The sequence below is a fragment of the Aquarana catesbeiana genome, linkage group LG03, assembly GCF_042186555.1.
Source record: "Aquarana catesbeiana isolate 2022-GZ linkage group LG03, ASM4218655v1, whole genome shotgun sequence".
In the NCBI taxonomy this organism is placed as follows: domain Eukaryota; kingdom Metazoa; phylum Chordata; class Amphibia; order Anura; family Ranidae; genus Aquarana; species Aquarana catesbeiana.
The window spans coordinates 214,319,705-214,341,434 of record NC_133326.1 but is presented as its reverse complement, the minus strand read 5'-3'; the positions used below and the strand labels follow the sequence as shown (position 1 = coordinate 214,341,434).

General features: G+C 39.6%; 1 protein-coding gene across 3 annotated transcripts in view; it reads right to left on the bottom strand.

Moving 5' to 3' along the window:
- Positions 1 to 226: 226 nt before the first annotated feature.
- The window catches only part of ZNF800 (zinc finger protein 800), a 75,818-nt gene continuing 54,314 nt past the window's right edge, over positions 227 to 21,730 (bottom strand). For all 3 annotated transcript variants that reach the window (XM_073619760.1, XM_073619761.1, XM_073619762.1), the window contains 3 exons: positions 15,252 to 15,347; positions 8,771 to 8,914; positions 227 to 2,160 (listed from right to left, as the gene is read on the bottom strand). In XM_073619760.1, the coding sequence (XP_073475861.1) occupies positions 476 to 2,160; positions 8,771 to 8,914; positions 15,252 to 15,347 (1,925 nt within the window). In that variant the 3' untranslated portion in view covers positions 227 to 475. The remainder of the gene's footprint in view (positions 2,161 to 8,770; positions 8,915 to 15,251; positions 15,348 to 21,730) is intronic.

Here is a 21,730-nt window from a genome sequence, read left to right as displayed (position 1 = left end):
TCTGTGCTCAATAAAGATTTAAGAAGAAGCAATCAAGTTGCCGACATTCTTTTTGCAATTTTGATGTATGGGACACAATGGCCTGAGCACCGTTATTCAGCTTATCCTATAAATATGCGGTAGAGCTTGGGTTAGTTTTTGTCTATATTCACACAAGATAAATGGTCTGAAATTGCACAACACAGAACTGCATATTCCCTGTGTGAACTAGCCCTTAAAATTTACATTTTATTTATTTTTTATTTTTTTTTACAGTCCAAGACCAATCAACATAATAAACACAGTTTACTTTTTGAAGAATACAGAAGATTCAAATTATCAAAAGAGGCTGGAGACAAAAATGTGGAGCCATAAAACAATCCCAGTGAGAGGTTGTCATATATGTTGTTCTCCTGGCCAGCTTAAAGTTTCTAAAACATACTATAAAAATAATTTGTTGAATAAAATATCTACCAGTCACAAACATTATTTCTTTTCAGCTTGCAGGTATTTTAGACCTGGTATTTCGTCCCTTGAATTTGATGTCTACAGGTGAATTGTTTGAGCTGGCTTTGTGATTCTTTTTATGGTGGTCTAAATCCTTCTTTTTTGCAAATGCTTTACCACACATATTACACTTAAGCAGTGAAAAGTTTTTGGTCAACTTAACTTCAATGCCAGCATCTACTCCCTCAGATTTTTTGGTAGATGATGAAGATGCTCCATCCTGTTTTGAACCAGTCTTTTTTACTTTGTCTTTTTGAGGTCCTCTTTTTGACACCTTATCCAGAATGGTTTCAATTGGCTTTTTTATGGCTCTGCCCTCTAAACCTGCAGTTATTTTAATCAGTGCTCTCTGGGATTTTTTATGTACCACTGTTATGTGACGTAGGACATCACGTTTCCGCCGAGTCTCATAGGAGCAAAGAGGACATCTATAAAACTTAACAAAAATGCAGTTCCCATCTGTGTGTAACTCTATATGTTTTTCAAGATTCTGCTTAGATGTAAACTGCCGTTTGCACAGTTTACAGTAAAGTTGCTTGAAGTCAAAACCAGCTGACAGTTTAGGCTTTTTGTGCTTCTTCTTGTCATCACTTGGTGAACTGCTAGGTTTAGGGGAATCACCATCAGACTTTGCCTTACCCTTTAGCACCGCTGTACTCTTTTTCTCTTGTGCATGGTTATGACCTTTAGATTCACCCTTGGGTGAGCTTTTTACAGGATTTGATAAAGAGTCTATCATATTTGAGTCTTCTGTTTTTATTTTACTGTCTGAAGTACTAATGTGATTTTGTCCTTTATCTGACTTGACATTGGTTCCATGGGATGCTGTTTTATGTACTATCTTTACATGTTTCTTGAGTAGGAACTGAGAGGTGTAACGCCTGTTACAAAATGGGCATGTACACGAAGTGAGATTAACCTCAGACTTTGCTGGAAGTTTCTGTGTGCGAGAAACAGCCTTCAGTAATTTTTTAGGAGTTACAGCCTCAGGAGTCACATTTTTACCAGGTTTGGTATTGATTTCCTGAGTGGCATAGTCTCTTCTCATTCCTCTGTGAACTTCATCAATGTGTCTCCTTGTATTTGCTTTAGTAGCAAATGATTTTTGGCATATGTGACAACTTTTGCTTGCTCCTGTATAGATCAAATTAACATGACCTTTTGTGGACGATAAGGGTGTATTTCGCTGCATTTCAATGAATTTCTTTATATCCTCTATTTTTTTCTTATGTACCTTCTTAATATGTCTACGTACACTGCGTCTACAGTTAAAATCCTTCTTGCAAATCCGACATGAAAAAGGATTGCTGTTAGAAGCTCTTTTAACATTTTTGTTATCATTTTGTGCTGTATCAGAAGGTTCTGCACTCAAAAAATTAGAAGCTGTATCCTTTTTAACACTCTCACATGAAGCTGATACTACAGCTACACTTTCTGAAGTTAAGGCTGATGAAGCAGCTGAAGCTGTGTGTTCCTTCTGAATGTCAGTGGAGTCAGATGTAATCATTACATCAAGGTTTACTTCACTAATGGGCTTAACAGTCTGGAAAACTGCATTCTGGTTTGTTTGGATAGGTTCTAATTGTACAGCATATTCTGGTTGATTAGTTCTTGGATATACTGTGTCCAGTAAGTCTTTTACAGCTTGACTTTGTGCATTTTCATTGGGAGGATCTAGAGAAAAAAAAAAAAAAAAAAAAAAAAAAAAAAAAGATTATTTTTCATCTCCTAATATTGCTGAGTAATATTTTATAGCATTCTCTTCACTAAAATTGTTTAACAGTTGCAAGACTGGGTAATTTTTCTATGTGACCAGAGTAAAATTTGAAAATGTGTGGTATGTAGATTCACCTACTAATAACCACTGTGCATTTGTATACAATTTCACTTTTTCTGTAAATAAATTTGGCTGTTTTTGGTAAAAAAAAAATATAACAGAATAAAAAAATAAATAAATAAATAGAAATAAAAAATTATATTAAAAACACACACACACACACACACACACACACACACACACACACCTCTTAATTCAGGTTTGTAATACATGTAAAACAAATCTGTAAACAGGAGCCGCTTTGATTGTAGGAAACCAATGTCTCTGGGACTAAGCTAATTAAAAGTTCTATTACAATAAGAAGGAACTCATTAAAAGAGGAAGTAAAACGCGGTCTGACCTGCAAAAGTAAAGGCATAATGTGCTAGTATTGCATACTAGCACATTATATTAAACTTACCTGCAATTGAAGCCCTCGTTGTCACCGCTGAAGGCTGCATCCATCTTCGCTAGTCTGCCTTCCAAGTTCGCGGACTCCGGCTGTATGACTGGCTGGAGTCGTGTGACATCACTCCCATGCGGGAGCCGCCGGTCACAGGTTGCATATACAGTAAATATCACCTAAACAGTGCATGTTTAGGAGACATTTACAGAACCTATAGGTAAGCCTTATGGCTTACCTATAGGTTCAAACAATACATGGAAGTTTACTTCCTCTAAGTGCTTCACGCCTTACCAGAAAAAGAAAGAAAACCAAACATTCTGGACAATGTGAACTCCACTTTTGTTGAGAAGAAAGAAGAAAAAAAAAAAAAAAAAAATCTTCTCTGGGTGATCTATGTAGATTGCAAGGATTTTAACCACTTAAGCCCCGGACCATTTTGCTGGCCAAAGACCAGAGCATTGTGCGATTCGGCACTGCGTCACTTTAACTGACAATTGCGCGGTCGTGCGTCGTGGCTCCCAAACAAAATTGACGTCCTTTTTTTCCCCACAAATAGAGCTTTCTTTTGGTGGTATTTGATCACCCCTGCGGTTTTTATTTTTTGCGCTATAAACAAAAAAAAGCGACTATTTTAAAAAAACAAACCCATTTTTTACATTTTGCTATAATAAATATCCCTCAAAAATATATATAAAAAAAAACAAAAAAAACAAAACAAAAAAAAAAAAAAAAAAACACACATTTTTGGTAAAAAAAAATAAAATCGCACTAAGCGTTTGATTGGTTTGCGCAAAAGTTATAGTGTTTACAAAATAGGGGATAGTTTTTTGGCATTTTTATTAATTTTTTTTTTACTAGTAATGGCGGCGATCAACGATTTTTATCGTGACTGCGACATTATGTCGGACACATCGGACATTTTTGACACCATTGTCATTTATACAGCAATCAGTGCTATACAAATGCACCGATTCCTGTGTAAATGACACTGGCAGTGAAGGGGTTAACCACTAGGGGTTAGTGTAAGGGTTATGTCCTGGGGAGTGACTCCAACTGTGGGGGGGCGTGGCTACGTGTGACATGTCACTGATCTCTGCTCCCAATCACAGGGAGCAGAGATCAGTGACACTGTCACTAGGCAGAACGGGGAGATGCTTGTTTACATTAGCATCTCCCCGTTCTTCCTCTCCGTGAGGCGATCGCGGGCATCCCTGCGGTGATAGAGTCCGCGGGACCCGCGACACGACTCACAGAGGTCCAGGCCGGCGCACGCAAAGGCACGGCAGCAAATTTAAAAAGGGACGTACAGGTACGCCCATTTGCCCAGCCGTGCTATTCTGCCGACGTACATCGGCATGCACCGGTCGGGAACCGGTTAACAAACTTTGTTGCAGATTCCTACATTTCCTGTATTGAAGAAACAGCTGTTTGTGTCACAATTTCCTTTCCAGACTGATTCCTGAATGTGGCGGTCAACCACCTGGTGAAATCTTGGTGTTCTGATGAGTAAAAATGCAATGTCAGTATCTCTTTAAAAGTAGTTAACCCTTGGGAAGTATGTCACTATATCTCATTCTTATTGCAGGGGAAGCCTAAAATGTGACTATAATTCAAAAAATCAATGAGACAACCTCACAAGGAAAAGCAGTTTCTTACTTCCTACTCCAAGGCTTTATATACACGGAAGGTGTACAGAATGCCCCCAGGTTGCCATACTGAACAGAATTTTTTTACAGTTTTAGAAAATTATACTGGCTGCAATTTGAAATGGAAAGGTTATTTTTAATAACATTACAAAATGGCTTGTGTAAAAGTTGTATACTAATACATATTTATTTTTACACAAAAGTGGAGTTCTTTAACTCTTTTACTGCCATGAACACTAGAGTTATATTGGAACAGAACGGCCTACAGCTGGCCAGCTTGTTAGCCCTCAAGTTCACAGCAGTTTAGGAGGCTGTAAGTTAATGGCTAATTCAGTTTTAAAACTTGCAGCTGATACCCAAGATAGATTGCAATCATAAAGGAATGTGATCAGTGGCTAACACTGCTCCGCCACATTGCCACAACTACATATAAACAAAAAAAACGGCAGTGATCGATAAAAGGCTTCATGGGGTACACAGAAAACATTTACCAAAAAGTTTTTTTAGATTCCCTTATGCCAATGTAACCACTTGCTGGCCACTGTATCATTTACATATATTTTCCAAGATGGAGAGCAGGAAGCTCTCTTAAACATTACTCCAAAAACGGAATCAGAAGTGCTCCTGGATGAGCATTTCCAAGTTCTCCAAGTTCAGTACAGTGTTGGGAGAGAAGGAAACCAAAGATTCTGTGTCCTTTTTACAGCACAAAGAGGAGACAAACAGGCCCCTGATGGCACTGCAACTCAGTGCACTGCAGAATACAAAACTACCACAAACCAGAGGTGTAAGGCCAGCATCAGGGCTCTTCGCCTAACCACTTATCACCAGCCACCTCTGGCCATTTACATGGTTCTTAGGTGTTTTGTGGGCTTCCCAATCCTGTAACCACTGTGATTGGCATCCACAATGGTTCCATTACTGAGAGCCCACCTCATAGCCTCCCAATGTAAACAGTGACTGGGATCTGCGATTAAATGTTCTACCAGCACAAAACAGTGACCCTGGCTGTACACCTAAAGCCCACTGAATGCCACCGCATATATGCACACCTTTGTACAAATAACATAGTATGTACAAAAGTCAGTAACACCATCTTTTAAAACCACAGGCCTCTGTGCTTCCAGAAAAATAGATGGTTAGGTTTTTTAATTAGCTTAGTTAGTGCAAAAAGAAATGTTAAAAAATGATAGGGAAGTCCAGACAGCAAAAGAGTTAAAGTTTACTACAAGCAGATTTAAAATATGCAAATGAATGCAGCTGTGTATTCATGAATACATCATTACTTTAGTTCTCTTTTAACTGCAAGCAGTGCAAGTAACTGAATTTGACTTGGTATCATCCTGTTGCAGTCTATGTACAGCAGAGCTCAGACTCAGAGATGGAGAAGCTGTACAAGGAGCGATTCAGTTGTTCAACAGTGCTCATGTGGTGGCAAGGCACATGCTGATAGGATAAAGCAGAGTAACAGAGAGAGGAGATCATCAGTCTGCTGCTTCTGCAAATCTCAGGACAGGCTGTACAGAAGTACACATTCTAAATCATAAAACAGCTCCATTATATGAATGTCATCCGTGTATTTAGCTGCCTGTCTGGATGACAGCTTTAAATAAAAAGGAATTTAGAAAGCCACTGCGAGCAATGGAAGAAATCAAATCAAGAATTAGCTTTTTTTTTTTTTTTTTTTTTTTTTTTTTTTTTTAGAAATTCCTTTCAGATCCCCTTCTAGATGGATCTCTATACACTATATAAAAAGCAAAATATAAATAAAAAGTAAAAGTGGCATATCATATTTTATCATACCGTAAGGAAAAAGTAATTAAACCATAAAATAAAAAGTGTGCCCAAAATCGCACAATCTTTCAATAACCAATGCATTTTATTATGTGCTGTCATCAAGGCTGTTTTAATGTGAGTGATATCCTAAAAAAATTTAAAAACCAAGAAACCAGGAGCGACATTCTCACTCTCATTCCCCAGGATAATGGCAAAGAGGGCTCCGAGACGTGCGAGTCTCAAATGTCTTTAGAGGCCAGGAGCCACAAGTGTGTGGGGTGGACACTTACAGTTGAGACTATCAACCACACTGTCCTCTGCCATATTGCAGAGGGCACACTGTCGTAGAGGTGGATGATCAGTGTTGAGAAAAATGTCAACAGGCTCGGTCTGCTCAGGCATTTTTCCTGTTGACCATCCAGCTCTTAGACAATCCAGTTATGACATTTTGTCTTAAAAGGGAAGCTTTACATTTATTTTAAAAATGTATAAAAAACTGCAAAACAAATATAAAAGAAAAAAAATGTAAAGTAGTGCCATTAATTATTACATTGCAACTTGATTCGCAGCCGGGTAAAATTTTCTAAAGCTAGCATACATTTTTTGAATAGTCATTAAGGCAACCCCAAAATGTTCGGTTTCATTTCCTGCTGATGTTTGACTGATTTGCTGCTTTTCCCAAAGGTTTGCACAGAACATAATTTTTAAGAAAAAACATGTACGTTTTTAATTTTGGTTAGAGCGATTTTTTACTGCTGTGTTCTTCTTGGGAAGATTTCATCCCACTTTCTTTTGGTAACCACACAGAATGTGCAGATGATCCCTACAACAGTGACACAGGCAGCAATAAAAACGTATTTATATAAGAGTTATGGGGCCAGTTCACTAACACTTATCACATGTGATTTGAGTTTTCTAGAAAATATCTTATGCGTTATGTAAAATGGCAATCCACTACTGGTAAATACTGCAAAACACAGTAATTACCTGCAGTAAATATCACAAAAAGATGCGATATTACCTAAAGGTCAATTCACAAAAAAAACAAACAAAAAAAAAAACCACATACATTAGGTAATTATCTTTTGGTCTAGCCTAGCTTAATGTATTAAGAGTTAGTTGCTTAGGCATGCTGGTTGTCAGGAAGCTGGTACGCACCGGTGTCCTAATAACCAATAACTTATCCCTGCTCTTTCAGCTGTCAGCATTGAAAATGCCCTACCAGACCCTTATCCAAGCATGTTGCCTGGCAGGCCAGGAAAGGGAAACATGAGCGTGCACCCCCCGCACCATGGTGAGGGGAGGAATCCCTTACCAGGGACAGGATCCCCTCAGCAAAGCATGTGTGGATCTTTAAAGAGGAAGTAAACCCTAATGGGTGTTACTTCCTTTTTTCCCCCTGCAAGGTAAAAGCATAATGGGCTAGTATGCATCGCATACTAGCCCATTATGTGCCACTTACCTGCAAACAAAGCCTGCACTGTCGCCACATCAATCTTCACCACTCCTCCTTCCGGGGCCGTGGACGTCGGATCTGTGACTGGCCAGAGTCACGAGACGTCACTACAGCACGTTCACGCGGGAGGCATCAGTCACAGCACTTGCTAGTGAAGAAATGGCACGGAGGGCCGTTTCTTCACAGTGCATGCACTGATGACATCATCGTGCACTACAAAAGTAAATATCTCCTAAACTGCGCACGTTTAGGAGATATTTACAAAAAAAAAAAAAAAAAGACCGACAATTTAACAAAAAATAAAATAAAATAAAATATATACACTATAAAACACATGCAATAAAAACATTTAAAAAAAAAAAAATCAAAATTTCCTCATCAATCTAGGCCAAAATATTATTCTGCTACATAATTGTAATATAATAGCGTCTACAAACTATGGGATAGATTTATGGAATTTTTGTCTTTTACTAGTAATGGCGGCAATCAGCGACTTATAGGGGGACTGCGACATTGCGGTGGACAAATCGAACACGTGACACTTTTTTGGGAATCTAATACAGTGAGCAATGCTAAAAATAATGCACTGTCACTGTACTAATGACACTGGTAGGGAAGGGATTAACATCAGGGGCAATCATATGTGCCTAAAATGTCTTACTGTGTGTGCCGATTTTACTAAGCAATGTGCTGTTTTTTACTGCTGCTTTGCAGGAAGAAAAAAACAGCACACTGCATAGCTCTCAACTGTCCCCGATTTCGAGGGACTGTCCCTCTTTCCTCCTCATTTGTCCCCGATTTTGGTCTGATCTATATAAATGTATATAAAATATACTTTTTATCTATCCAAAAGTGTTTTCCAGCGCTAAACCTGTCATCTGATTTTTAAATTGCTGCATATGTAAATTCCAAAAGCCATTATAAAGGAATAGTAGTGGTAAAAAAAAAAAAAAAAAAAAAAAAAAAAAAAACCACACACGTTTAACCAATCTTGTTTTTTGTACAATTCTCCTTTAAGGGGGGCCAGCCAAGGGGTGTGTCCTATGCCTGCATACTTTTGCTGATAAGTGTCCCTCATTTACATCTCAAAAAGTTGGGAGGTATGACATTGCTGCAACTTTGGGAAAGGCACAGCCTATGGATTTCCTCTCCCCACATACCCTAAATAATTACTTAAAGCTTACCTTCATCCACAAAATGTTTGGATATACAGTAAAATTGCTTGTGGGTAATCAGATTAGGTAATCCTCTAAAAAGGCTACGACATGACTTGCATTCAAATATAGTATCCACCTCTCTTAACAACATCAGCCTAAGTTGTTTAGTGCCTAGAGAGGAGAAAAAAATAACAGTTTAGAACACAAGTGCCAAAAAAGATATATTTAGAAATGCCCATACAGTGTGCATTAGTCAGTTACAATAAATGTTACTAAAATAATTGTCAGTTGCAACTGTAAAAGGTTTTGTTAAGGCTGACTTTTCTTTTGGTTGCACTTCTGCTGATATCCAATGTAAGACACAACTAGTCTGTTTTATTTCAGGTTTCCAGCACACGGGCAAATACATGACACATGCACACGCATAAGAGCTTGCATTTTCTTTACAGTGAATATAAGCTACAGAGTTGTGTTATGGATATTTTTGGGTGATTTTATAGCATAGCAATTTGCTGCTTTAGAAGCCAAGCCTCCCCCATTAATATGCAAATGAACCAGTCGGACTAGTTTAAAGCGGAGTTCCGCCAAATTTTTTTTTTTTTTTTAAAGTCAGCAGCTACAAATATTGCAGCTGCTGACTTTTAAAACATGGACACTTACCTGTCCAGGGCGCCCGCGATGTCGGCACCCGAAGCCGATCTGTCCCTTGGCTCTCGGGTGGAGGCCCCGCCATCTTCGGTACAGAGGAGGCGCAGATATGGCATAGAACTCCGCGGATACTGCAGCTATCTATGCCTAGACATGGGAGCAAATACCTGGATTATACAGGTATCTGCTCCCCCCGAAAGGTGCCAAATGTGACACCAGAAAGGGGGGGGGGGGGTGCAGGGAGGATTCCAAAAAGCGTAAATTCCATATTCCAATTTTGGGTGGAACTTCGCTTTAAGTCAGGTTATAGGACATGATGTACAGGAAGTATGGGGCAGGGAATTAGGACTTTTTAACAAGCATGCAAAAGGACAGAGTTGTTCTTGAAGACAAAGAAGCAACAGTTGATCTGAGGACTTTGGAGATAGCAGTTTAGCAAAGAACCACGAAGAAGATTCCATCAATGGAAAGCCCAAGTTGAGCATCTGTATAGTATACTTATTGCATACATATCGTATATGCTTATTCGCTAAGAAGATAGTCTATGTGCATGTTGTAGGCGATGACCGCCGGCCACGAGCGATCATGGGCAGGAGAGACAGAACAGGGACGAGTGCGTGTAAACACACACTTCCCTGTTCTGACAGAAGTGACAGATCACATGTTCCTATTAGCTAGGAACCACGATCCGTTACTACCTCCAGTCAGTCCCATCCCCCTTCAGTTAGAATCACCTCCCAGGGAACACAGTTAACCCCTCGAGCGCCCCCTATTGTTAACCCCTTCACTGCCAGTGACATTTTTACAGTAATCAATGCAATTTTATAGCAATGATCGCTGTATTAATGCCAATCGTCCCAAAAATGTGTCAAAATTGCCCGATGTGTCCGCCATAATGTAGCAGTCACGATAAAAAAAAATTGATAAATAATCGCAGATCGCCGCCATTACTAGGAAAAAAAAAAAAAAAAAAAAAAAAAAAAAGCTATAAATCTACCCCGTATTTTGTAGACGCTATAACTTTTGCGCAAACCAATCAATATACGCTCAAAGCGATTTTTTTTTTTTTTTTTACCAAAAATATGTAGAATACATATTGGCCTAAACTGAGGAAAATTGTTTTTTTTATATATTTTTGGGGGATATTATAGCAAAAAGTAAAAAATACTGTGTTTTTTTCAAAATTGTCGCTCTTTTTATAGCACAAAAAATAAAAACCGCAGAGGCGATCAAATGCCACCAAAAGAAAGCTCTATTTGTGGGAAAAAAAGGAGGTCAATTTTGTTTGGGTGCAGCATCACATGACCACGCAATTGTCAGTTAAAATGACGCAGTGCCGCATCGCAAAAAGTGCTCTGGTCAGGAAGGGGGTAAATCCTTCTGGGGCTGAAGTGCTTAATTGACACCAAGCAAAAAAAAGGGTATAAAAATAGCTTGTGCTACAGTGTCTTGATGCATGTCCTAAAGCAGAGGCATGTTAATGCAAAAGCAAAGATAACCTGAATTGTGCATGGAATGCTGGAATTTATGCTGCATGGACTCGGCTGCCCACGTGCAAAAGGCATTACATGTTAATAGTGCCTTAATTCCCTAAGATACATATGACCAAAAATGCAATGAATTGTTCCCAAAACTATGGTTTTACAGCACTAGGTTCACCTATTAAAATTAGAAAATACAAAGCTGGGTTACATTTTTAAAATGAATCCAGGGGTGGGCAACAAAATTGCCAAAACAGCAGCAACAGACCCACAAAAACAACAAGTAGTGTCAACAGATCGAACAGGCAGTTGATAGCAGAACCACCTTGCAGTTGAAACATAGATCAGCAGACACTCAAACAGCCAGTTGTAAAAAAAAATGGTTTTGAAAACATGAACATAGAAACTGGTAATGACTCTGCACCATGTGGTGAAAAACACAAAAACAACGAAAAAATAACCACCCGGCCAGGTGGAAAAATCCCGAAGAGGGAACATCCTGTAAGGAAACAGAAGAGGGGTCAGTTGTAAAGGTAAGACGTGGATGGAAGCCATGACAGACAGTCCAGACCTTAGCTAGAAGGTGAATTGTAAATTTTTTGACATGCCTTTAGGACAAGACATAGGTAGGGGAGAATGACATTTCGACAGAAGGCAAAAAGAAGAAAAACTGAGAAACAAGGACAGGCTTCCAGGGCACTTTGTCCCAATGTTGCACAATAAAATTCGGGGTCTCCAAAGAAGAAAACAGGGGGAGCCACTGCGGAACTATGACTGCCAGGGGCAATAGAAAGAAGAGGCTCCGTTCTTACAGAGGACCTTTAAAAGTTGTAACCCCCTTGAAGGGAAGGGCTCTGAGTGGGCAGGTGTGTCTGGGGAAAGCCCCAGAGGGACACAAAGTTGCAGTGGGCGATAAGAAAGAGCAAAAACAAAGAAAAAAAACTGCGCTAAACCCTCATAACATATGTTAGGGCATATATGAAAAGACGCCCAATTGATTATGGAAGTGTATGTGAATCCTCGAAAATTAAATTGAATAGCACACAAATCAATAGTGAACAGTCAATATCATGAAAAAAAAAAAAAAAAAAAAAAAAAAAAAAAAAAAAAAATCACAAAAATGTCAAAAACACAAGATAGTGAACCATAAATAAAAAAGTCCCAGAACCAAAAGAGGAAATCTTCTAAAGGATGGGAAGAGTCCCCAATTAGCTCTTCATAGGGATCAGTGTCTAAAAGTGGAAAATGAAAACGACACCCCTTGCAGTGATCCTTCACCATTAAGAATGCATGCTTACCAGATAGTAAGCTCAATAAGTTCGTAGATAGACCAAGGGCCAGATAACCGGCAGGTGTCCGAACCTCCCTCTGTTGACGTGGCAGATGACAGGCAAACCAGGTGTTATACAGGACCTTGTGTTCAGGCTTCCAATAACATCAGGACATCACTCAGTCAATGTACACGGACGTGCATGGGGAAGGAGGGGGTTGCCACAACCACAGTCACCAACATGACTAGAATGCCCACAGCAGGAAGAGCCTGCTTCCAAGAGCAACTTCTTGCAAAAGGAAGTGCGAGAGCCAAGGCATTAGGAAGGTGATATACTGTACAAGGCAAAAAAAAAAAAAGTTGCAGGCTAAGAATGCAAAAAAAGTTCTGAAATGGGGTTCCCTATAGACACAATCAAGAGAACCATCTCATGATAGATTTCAGAGCATAAATGACTAAATAGGTAAAGGTGTCTCTCTCTCGCTCTCGTGAGAGTCCCCATCTCTGGGAAAATTAGGTTAAAATGGACACAGCCTCCATATTGGCAGATTGCAGAGCATAGCTTTAAAAACGGAGAAAACTGCTCTGGCAGCTTGTGGACAGCGAGCAGGGTGTGTGCTCAGGTGGACACAGCCAATACAACAAAGGGCTGGTAAGAGTCTTGGGTGGAAGGTGGAGTGTGAGCTGCTTGTTGCTGCTGTTTAAAGACAGACCCCTGTCAGGAAAACTGTTTTCCCTGTGTGAGAGACTACATCCCTGGTGAGGGGGGACTTTGTCTGAAGAACGGGAAGGTTGGGACGACTACAAGAGCTCGGGAGACCAGGAGAGCCAAGGCGACTAGCAAGTCCAAGGGGGCTGAAGGAAGTCCTGAAGTCTGGGGGACAGTGAGCAAAGCCAGGGGGCTGGAGAATCCTGTTGAGGCCAGGAGTAGGCCGGTTCAACAGGGAACTACAAGGCAAAGTAAGCCTAGGAGCCAAGAGGCTTGGCATGTTCGATTGTGTGAATTTACTGACGTTAAACCCCTGTGTTGGAATCCTGAATGGACTTTTGTTTTTCCTTTTAATAAACGTGGGCTACCAGGCCCTTAACTATAAATGCCTGTCTGATCTGGACTTACTGCACAAAAATGCATCTATCAACTTGATCTAACGATCCCCCATGTCACAAAATGTAAAAAAAAAAGTGCCAGTGCAAACTCAATCCATAAACAAACATAATGCAAAAAAGCCAATGCAATAAATAAAGCTAAATATAAATTGTGTAATCAAAAAAGTCTTTGATACAGTGCTTCATAGAGATGACACCACAGTGTAATGTCAATTTTCCACTCATGATCCTTTCACCAGGTGAAGTGCAAGCTCACCTCCATTATAGACCCCTAAGGGTCAACAAAGCATGTACGCATATCGATCTGTTGGACCAAACTCTGGTGTTCAGGTTCCTTTAAGAACGGTGGAATTCCCTCTCCAAGATGGCTCCAGACAGCTCAAACCTAGGTCATAGGCAACAAATAGAAAAACAACCTCCAATAGTGCAGTACCTGGGTTTATTCATAGACCCTGGGTCATCCAAAGTAATGAATGAGAAAGGTGGGCAACAACCAGGCAAACAGAACTGTGCCAACAGGCCCAACAGCAATAAGGGCAAATTCCCCTTGGTCTGGGCAGTGACACCACAGGTAATCTCCCTTCTGGTTGTCCACTCCTGAAATGTGGAGATCAGAGCGAATCTCCATCCATGAGGTAATCTGGCTTGCTTCATTCACGCTGCATTACTTTTTCTAATTACATCCTGATTGGGTGTCCTTAAAGAAATGGGGTTCAGTGTTGCAGAGCCATCTTTACTGCTCTGAACTCCAGGATGTTGACGAAGAGCTTAGCTTCCACCAGTGACCAATGTTTCTGGAACTGTGAGGGACTGAACACTCCTCCCGAGCCCGTTTTCCAGTGAAATGGAAGAAAAGCCTTCCCCGTTGTTAAGGCTCGGAAAAGGAAAGATGACACATATATAAAGTATTGCTAGGCCTTGCAGCCTGGTAACAAAAACTGCCCTGGTCTCAGCTAAAAGGCCTACCCCATTAGATGTAGTGCAGAAAAAAAAAAAAAGCTTTAGTGCTGTGGCCTAGTGCAATTTCAGAGTGAACAAACCCACAGTCCTACTCCAGCACCCCTTGGGATGTCACTTCCACTTCATCTGTCAGGAGCCCCATCATATCAGCATGGATAGTATACAGCCAGTCATCATAGCCAGAAAACCAGAATGACAGTGGAGAGAAGCTGCATACTTGTTTCAGGTCAATAAGATGGCAGAAGTCAGTAAAGTATGTGACCATTAGCGTGATGTAACACTTGGTCATTCAACTGAGACTAAGCTCCGAGTGTTTGGGTTTTAGTGCAAAGTTTGAAAAGTTTAAAGCTTGCTTTTTTTTTTAACACACATTCCAAACTGTTTTACAGTAACGGTCAGAGACCTGTTCATGTTGCTGGACTGTATAAAAGTGCAGGCTTCATTCATCATAGTGGACATATCGCCCAAGGAATCTTCAGGGATTGGTTTCCATAGAGATGGACCATGTCCCTGGATCTGTATAGCACCGTGCGGCTAACTTAATATGTTGCCGTGCCTAGGTTAGCCCATGCAGGATCCAGTGCCCTAACATTACAGACCATCTGCACAGCGTGGGGTCGAGAAACAGCTCCCAATGTTTTACAGAGGTTGAGCTGATCCAGATACACTGCTTCTATGTTGGCATTAGAAGACAGTGAGGATTGAAGAAATCTGAACATATTGTAAAGTATCATAATAAACAAGGTAAGCGAAGGGTGATTTTCTCCATGAAGAAGAAGTCCATCACCTTCAGAAACTAGCACAAAAAACTGAGGACTCTGAGTGGGGTAGGGTTATATGGGACCTGCCTGGGTATGCCAATAACCCATGGTGTATCAGTACTCTGCCTGATTTCTGTACTATACCATTAAGATGAAATTTCTGTATTCACATTACTTTCTAGGAAAAAGTTTTCTACTTTGAATAAAGAAACCATTAGCTAAAGGAACACTTATTTCCACTTGTAATACACTATCCACCATGTTAGGTTAAAGAGACATACCTGATCTAAAACATTCAATAATTTGCAGTATGCCAGACTTGGAAGTCTGTACAGGTTGTTGTAACAATGGTGGGTCCCCAGGTTCCACCGTTGATTCTGTAAAAAAAAAAATAAATCAATATATATATATAAGAATACAGCATTAACAGTCATGGACATTACAAAGTGTTTGAATCATCACACAGGGTGACTGGGAATCAAAGCCCATTGAGTACAAAGGCCAAATAGACAGTACTCGGATCAAATTGAAACAATTTAATGGTAATATAAATAGAACACAAAAGTTCCTACAAAACAAAAAATGGTCCCAAATAAAAACAAAAAAAAAAAAAAAAAAAAAAAAAAAAAAAAAAGCGGTCACAAATAGAGCCTGTAAGTGACCAAAATCAAAAAGAGGTTCAAGGTATTACCAGTTGTCCAGAAACTTAAACATTAAATAATCAAGTGTGATATGAGAGTGTATCCTAGAGAAACTAAGCACCTGAAAATGTTATTGCAGTGATACTTCATTCAATAAATGTTTCAATAGTTCCATTTATTACTGAATAATACCATGAAATCATGGATAGTGTGATAAATACAGTCCTTTACCTTGATCATCTCCATCATAGCCATAATCTGGGGCCATGGTGTTTCAGAGGGACGCCAATTTAGGGCTAAAACCCATTGAGCTACACTAAATAAAAGTATGTAACCGTCTCTCGTGGGTTTGGGATGGGGTACATCTGGGCTAGCGTTAAACAAGAGGCACAACTGGCAAAAGTAAGAGTAATCAGAAAACCTGCTATACAGGCAGTTTTAGATGTGATCTATTGTCATGGAGGGCGCAATTCTTTTGCAACTCCAAAAAGAATAGATAAAGGTGCCTATGTCTAGGCAACTCTGGGAACAATGAGCAGTGATAGTTGGACTGAAGGCATGGATTTTGATGGGAGGTAATGTACCACCTTGTATGCAGTTTTAAATCCATCTCTAAAATTAATACGTTTGAAAGTATTTATCCACACATTTAAAAGCACCATGCATAGCTACTGTGGAGCACAATTAAAAACAAGCAAAAGACATTCACATGATACCTACTGTTTATGTTACCGTATTTATTGGCGTATAACACGCACCCCAAATTTAGGAGGGAATTTTAAGGTAAAAAAAAAAAATTTAGGAAAAACTTACATTTAAATGCCCATCAATGCAGCCTTATCAGTGTCCATCTGCAGCCTTGTCCATCATTGCATAATAATCAGTGACCATCTGCAGCCTTGCCCAGTGTCATTTGCAGACTTTTGCCCAGTGCCATTTGCAGACTTTTGCCCAGTGCCATTTGCGGCATGTAACTGTTTAAAATTACCACCACGATAGACAGAGCCTGTGTACTCGGCTCGTCTCGCGGTCCCGCCCAGCTCCTATGATGGACATAACGCAGGTCCAATGGCGGGACTGGGCGGGACTGCGAGTGGAGCTGAGCCTAGCTGAATACACAGTACACTCGGCTCGGTCTTTTTTGGCATCGCTCGCAGTCCCCTCAGAGACAGAAGGGAGGCGGGACTGCGAGCGGAGCCAAGTACACTCGGCTCGGTCTTTTTCGGTGGAGCTCGCTCCTCTTCTCCTCAAAGACAGTGGGGATCGGCGTATAACATGCACCCACAATTTTCCCGATTTTAAGGGGAAAAAAAGTGCCTGTTATATGGCGATAAATACGGTAATAGTCTTTGTAACTGGAATATATATACACGTTAGAGGGATTTTAAAAATAAGTGATATTACCTGTAAGCTTTAGATTTCCCATTATGGCATTTAATGCCATTACATTACATAAAAAAGTCTATTTGTTAACAGAAAAAAAACAAAAAAAAAAAACAAAAAAAAACCTCCATTTTCTACCCCTGACTGGTTCCTGTAATTTTGAAATCCAAAAACGTGACTATAGAAAGAGACTTCTCTTTTCTCACATCAGATATTGATTTTTCCCTCTTTGTCTGACATGTGGATGCAGCAGACACCTGTTAAAATTCTTGTCCCCTTGTGTCCATTTAAAATAAAAAAAAAAAAAAAAAAAACACCTACGCACAGATTTTCCCACAGTTGGAAACCACTATAGCCCTCTACAAGCTCCTTATAATTATTTTCATTTGACTGTTAAGAGAAGTTCAAAGCTCTTGCTCTGCACCCCACAAAACAACCGCCAAGCGTGTGGTTGGTAACCAATGTGCTCATACTTTAGCCCCCCACCCTTTCCCAATTAGATGTTAAAGGGCCCTGAATATTGTGCTCCATATCTGAGTGGCAGGTACCCAACTGTGTATGCTGCAAATCTTGGAGCGTTTTTTTTTTTTTTTTTTACGAGAATAACCAAGGCTGGCTTGATTTACTGTTACAAAGTAGATGCCGGTTTAATAGCAAGCAGTGGCGGAAACTATAATGGGTTTTCAAACAGGTCTCTGCCTTTTTAGGCGTTAGTGAAATAGAAGTTCCATCATGCACTTCCAGCCAGTCTGCTTGTGGTTCTGTGGCTAATAGAATACAAAAGGCTACTGAAGACTTATCTACTTGCTGAGGAACTATAGTTGTAGTCTTATAAGATGTTGCCTTGAACAGAGTGAAAGGTTAAACCTGAATTAAAACAATTTTAGGAGACAGCTGGATCTTTATCTATTTAGGTATTCTCTTTTGAAATAAAGGTCAATTGGCACAGCTGCATTGTTTTATACTCCATTACAAGTTCATTAATTGAGAAAATTACATAAAGTTGCTCTTTAAGCTTTTAGTACACCCCTTTCAATAGAATAAATTAATTACAGCCAAACAATAAGTGAGAGACTAGTTTTCTTTTACTAGACGATTACTCAAGAAAATGAAAAACAGGAAACCACCTGTATGCTATGACACATCAGCAATGATTTTTAGTTCAAGCACTCATGGGATGTTACAGGAAAGCAAAACTAGACTTCTAAACAAAAAGCACAGATCATATTTTTTTTTTTTTTGTAAAAGAAGAGGGAAGACAGATAATGGTGGCATACACATTTTGGTTTCCTATTCCAGCACATAATTTTTTTTTAAGGTGTGGAAAAACGAACTGCACAAAGCAATTAAAAAAAAAATTTAAAAAATTGTACACTTTCTACTTACATTGGCTGTTCTGCTAGAGGACTAAACACAAAAGGGGCATATTTATAAAGCACTGCATCTAACATTCACCAACAATTTACTGCAAGTGAAAAAGAGAAAGACAGTGATCGATTCACCAGTAGTAAGGCTAAGTTCGCACTGCTGCGACATGGGATCCGACTTGTGAGACCCCAAGTTGCATGACATGTCAAATTCAATGTTTACCTATGAGAGCCATCTTAACTGATGCTTCAAAGTCACTCTGACTTTAGAAATGGTTCCTCCATTACTTTGGTCCGATTTGGGTGTGATTTCAGCCCTTGTACAGGCTTCTAAAAAATAGCAGCCATGTCAGATCAGGTTGGAAAGGAAGTCGCAGGGCAAAGTCACAGGCAAAGTCGCAGTGTGAACTGCTAAATGCTTGGTGAAAGTCACATACACAGCTCTATAAATTTGCTTTATGCTCCATGCATATTGGCTATAAAAAAAAAAAAAAAAAAAAAAAAAAAAAAAAAAAAAAAAAAAAAAAAAAAAGGGAAGAAGAAGGAAACGCTGCTTCTACAGGAGTTTTGTGCTTTGCCTGAAGAAACAGCTCAATATTATCCTATGTGTCCAAGTAGCGCAGGGTGGATAAAAATAGAGGATTTAAAAACGGTTTAGGAGATATCCCCTGTGTTTGCATGTGCCAAAGTTATTGGCACATGCAAACTGAAGCAACGTACGTGCCGCTGCTTCAGTGAGTGTGCTGTTACCGGCGGCTCCCGCGTGCATGTGCGAGAGTGATGTCATCGCGGCTCCAGCCAATCAGAGCCGGGGCCCACAATACCCAGAAGCAACTCCGGGAGAGATGTTGGCCGCCGGGGTGGTGTACGAGGGCGGCTGCAAGGGCATCAATCTCAGGTAAGCAATTCATAATGAGCTAGTATGCTATGCATACTAGCTCATTATGCTTTTGTCTTGCAAGTTTTTTGTCCTAGGGTTTACCACTTTAGGCCAGTGTGCATGAACCCATAAGAGGTATATTTTAAGCTCCGCACTTAGAGGCAGAAAAAACTCTTTTTGTATTTTTGAAAGCAGTTTTCTGTTCTCCTAAAAGCTTCTAAAAAACTCCTGTACAAAAATGCCCTAGATGAGTGTTTTTCTGCCAAGAGAACTGGTAATTTTTTTTAAACCCAGTGTGCATGGACCCAAGTGTCAGAAGTTGCGTGGGTAAACACCAATGCAAACAAGAACACAGCTCAATACAGCTGTTCATTTGGGGAGCAGGCTGTACCTGCCAGCTCCCCAGGTGCTGTAAAATGCTGGGGGATTGATAGGCATATAAAAATACCTACAAAACGTACATATGCATGAACCTTAAAATATACAAACACGTAAGCTGTGTTACCGGCCAAACAACATTTTTTCCATCCAATTCCGAGATTAACACAGCTCTGTCCAGCATTGAAGGAGGCTTGAAATTTTGTGCACTCCCCATTCCTGACAGTGAATGAGAAGTAGAATAATAATTAGCTCATCTATCACTCTGCTCTCTCTCAGCATGGCTTCTATCCCCCCAACCTGAGCTCTGTTGTACCGTAGTCTGCAAGAGGCTGACACCAGGTCAACTTTTGTTACACTGCTCACATTTGAAAAAAAACATATCATGAGGTTTTAATGATTAAAAGAGCTATATTCATAGCTGTGCCTTATATTTATTTTAGGTACTTATATAGCGCCGTCATTTTACGCAGCGCTTTACATATTTATTATTAGAGCTGCACGATTCTGGCTAAAATGAGAATCACGATTTTTTTGCTTAGAAGATAAATCATGATTCTTTCACGATTCTCACGGCGTAACATCATCTTTCACATTAAAACAAAAAATGGGCTAACTTTACTGTTTCGTGTTTTGTTTTTTTTTTTAATTCATTGAAGTGTATTTTTGTTCCAAAAAAATTGCATTTGAAAGACCGCTGGGCAAATACAGCGTGACATAAAATATTGCAGCAATTGCCATTTTATTCCCTAGGGTCTCTGCTAAAATTATATATATATATAATGTTTGGGGGTTCCAAGTAATTTTCTAGCAAAAAATATTGATTTTAACAAGAAAGAAGTGTCAGAAAAAGATTTAGACTTTAAGTGGTTAAACTTCTTGCATTTACACTTGAAAACTTGGCAGACTGCCTGGATTATTTATTTACACAGAAGTTCTATCCCTTTGATCTAAGAAGGAAGCTTAGTTACAATGTTACAAGTTAAAGACTGCCCAATGTTTTCTTTTGACAGCTGAGTGAGCAGATAAAGTCTCTCCACTTGTTTATATGAAAGAATCAGGAAAATCAGCAGGAGAGATCGCAGAGGGGGTGAATCGAGATCACAATATTTTTAACGATTAATTGTGCAGCTCTATTTATTATACATTCACATCAGTTCCAGCTCTCAAGGAGCTACAATTTAGGAACCCTAAATGACATTTATACATACACATACTAGGGCCAATTTAGACAGGAGCCTATTAATCTACCAGCATGTTTTGGAGTGTGTAAGAAAACCAATCCAGAAGGCACCTGGGAGAACATGCAAACTCCAGGAAAGTAGTGCCGTGGTTGGGATTCAAACTAACAACCCTAGTGCTGCCAGGCGGAAACACTAACCACTTAGCCACTGTGCTGCCCCATATCTGCTTGTAGTTCAGCTTTAATGTTCGAGCCAAAACAAGGTAGAACAGTATACCAGTTACACATTAGGAAAATCACAGTCCACATGGCAAAGGCATCATTACATGAAATATGCTGTCACAGGGATGTCTCCTTCTGAATACTTTACTGCCTGGCTGCCAGACATCTTTCTAAAACAAAGTCACTGACCTGGAACTAACATTCAGTAAACACAGTCAGAGTGAAATTAGAAACTCATCACAAGCATTATAGTTTAACACCAGAACAGCCAGATAACCAGTATTTTCAGAAGGAAAAGTTAGCAGCCTCCATATTCCTTTTAGTGCATAGATTATTTGTGAATGGGGTCCACATAATCTTGCTACGTATGTAGTCAAAAACAAAACACTCAACAGTACACAGTCTTGAATTGTGTTGTAGCTGTATGGGCTCTTAATTTTGTAAAGCACTGTGCAAATCCTGTATAACAATCATTTACTTTATACATAATTTTGCAGTACCCGTAAGTCATAGCATACAGATTACAACGCATACGATGAGGTCAATTTAGAAAATGAATCCAATCACAGAAGAGAAATTTAAAGATTTATAACATGTCCAGTCTACGATTCAACAGATCAGGTTGTCACTTTATTTCAAAAGTTTCTATCTGGTACATAAAGGTAAAATGGTTCCATATCTACCATAAGAAGTCCAATGCATAACA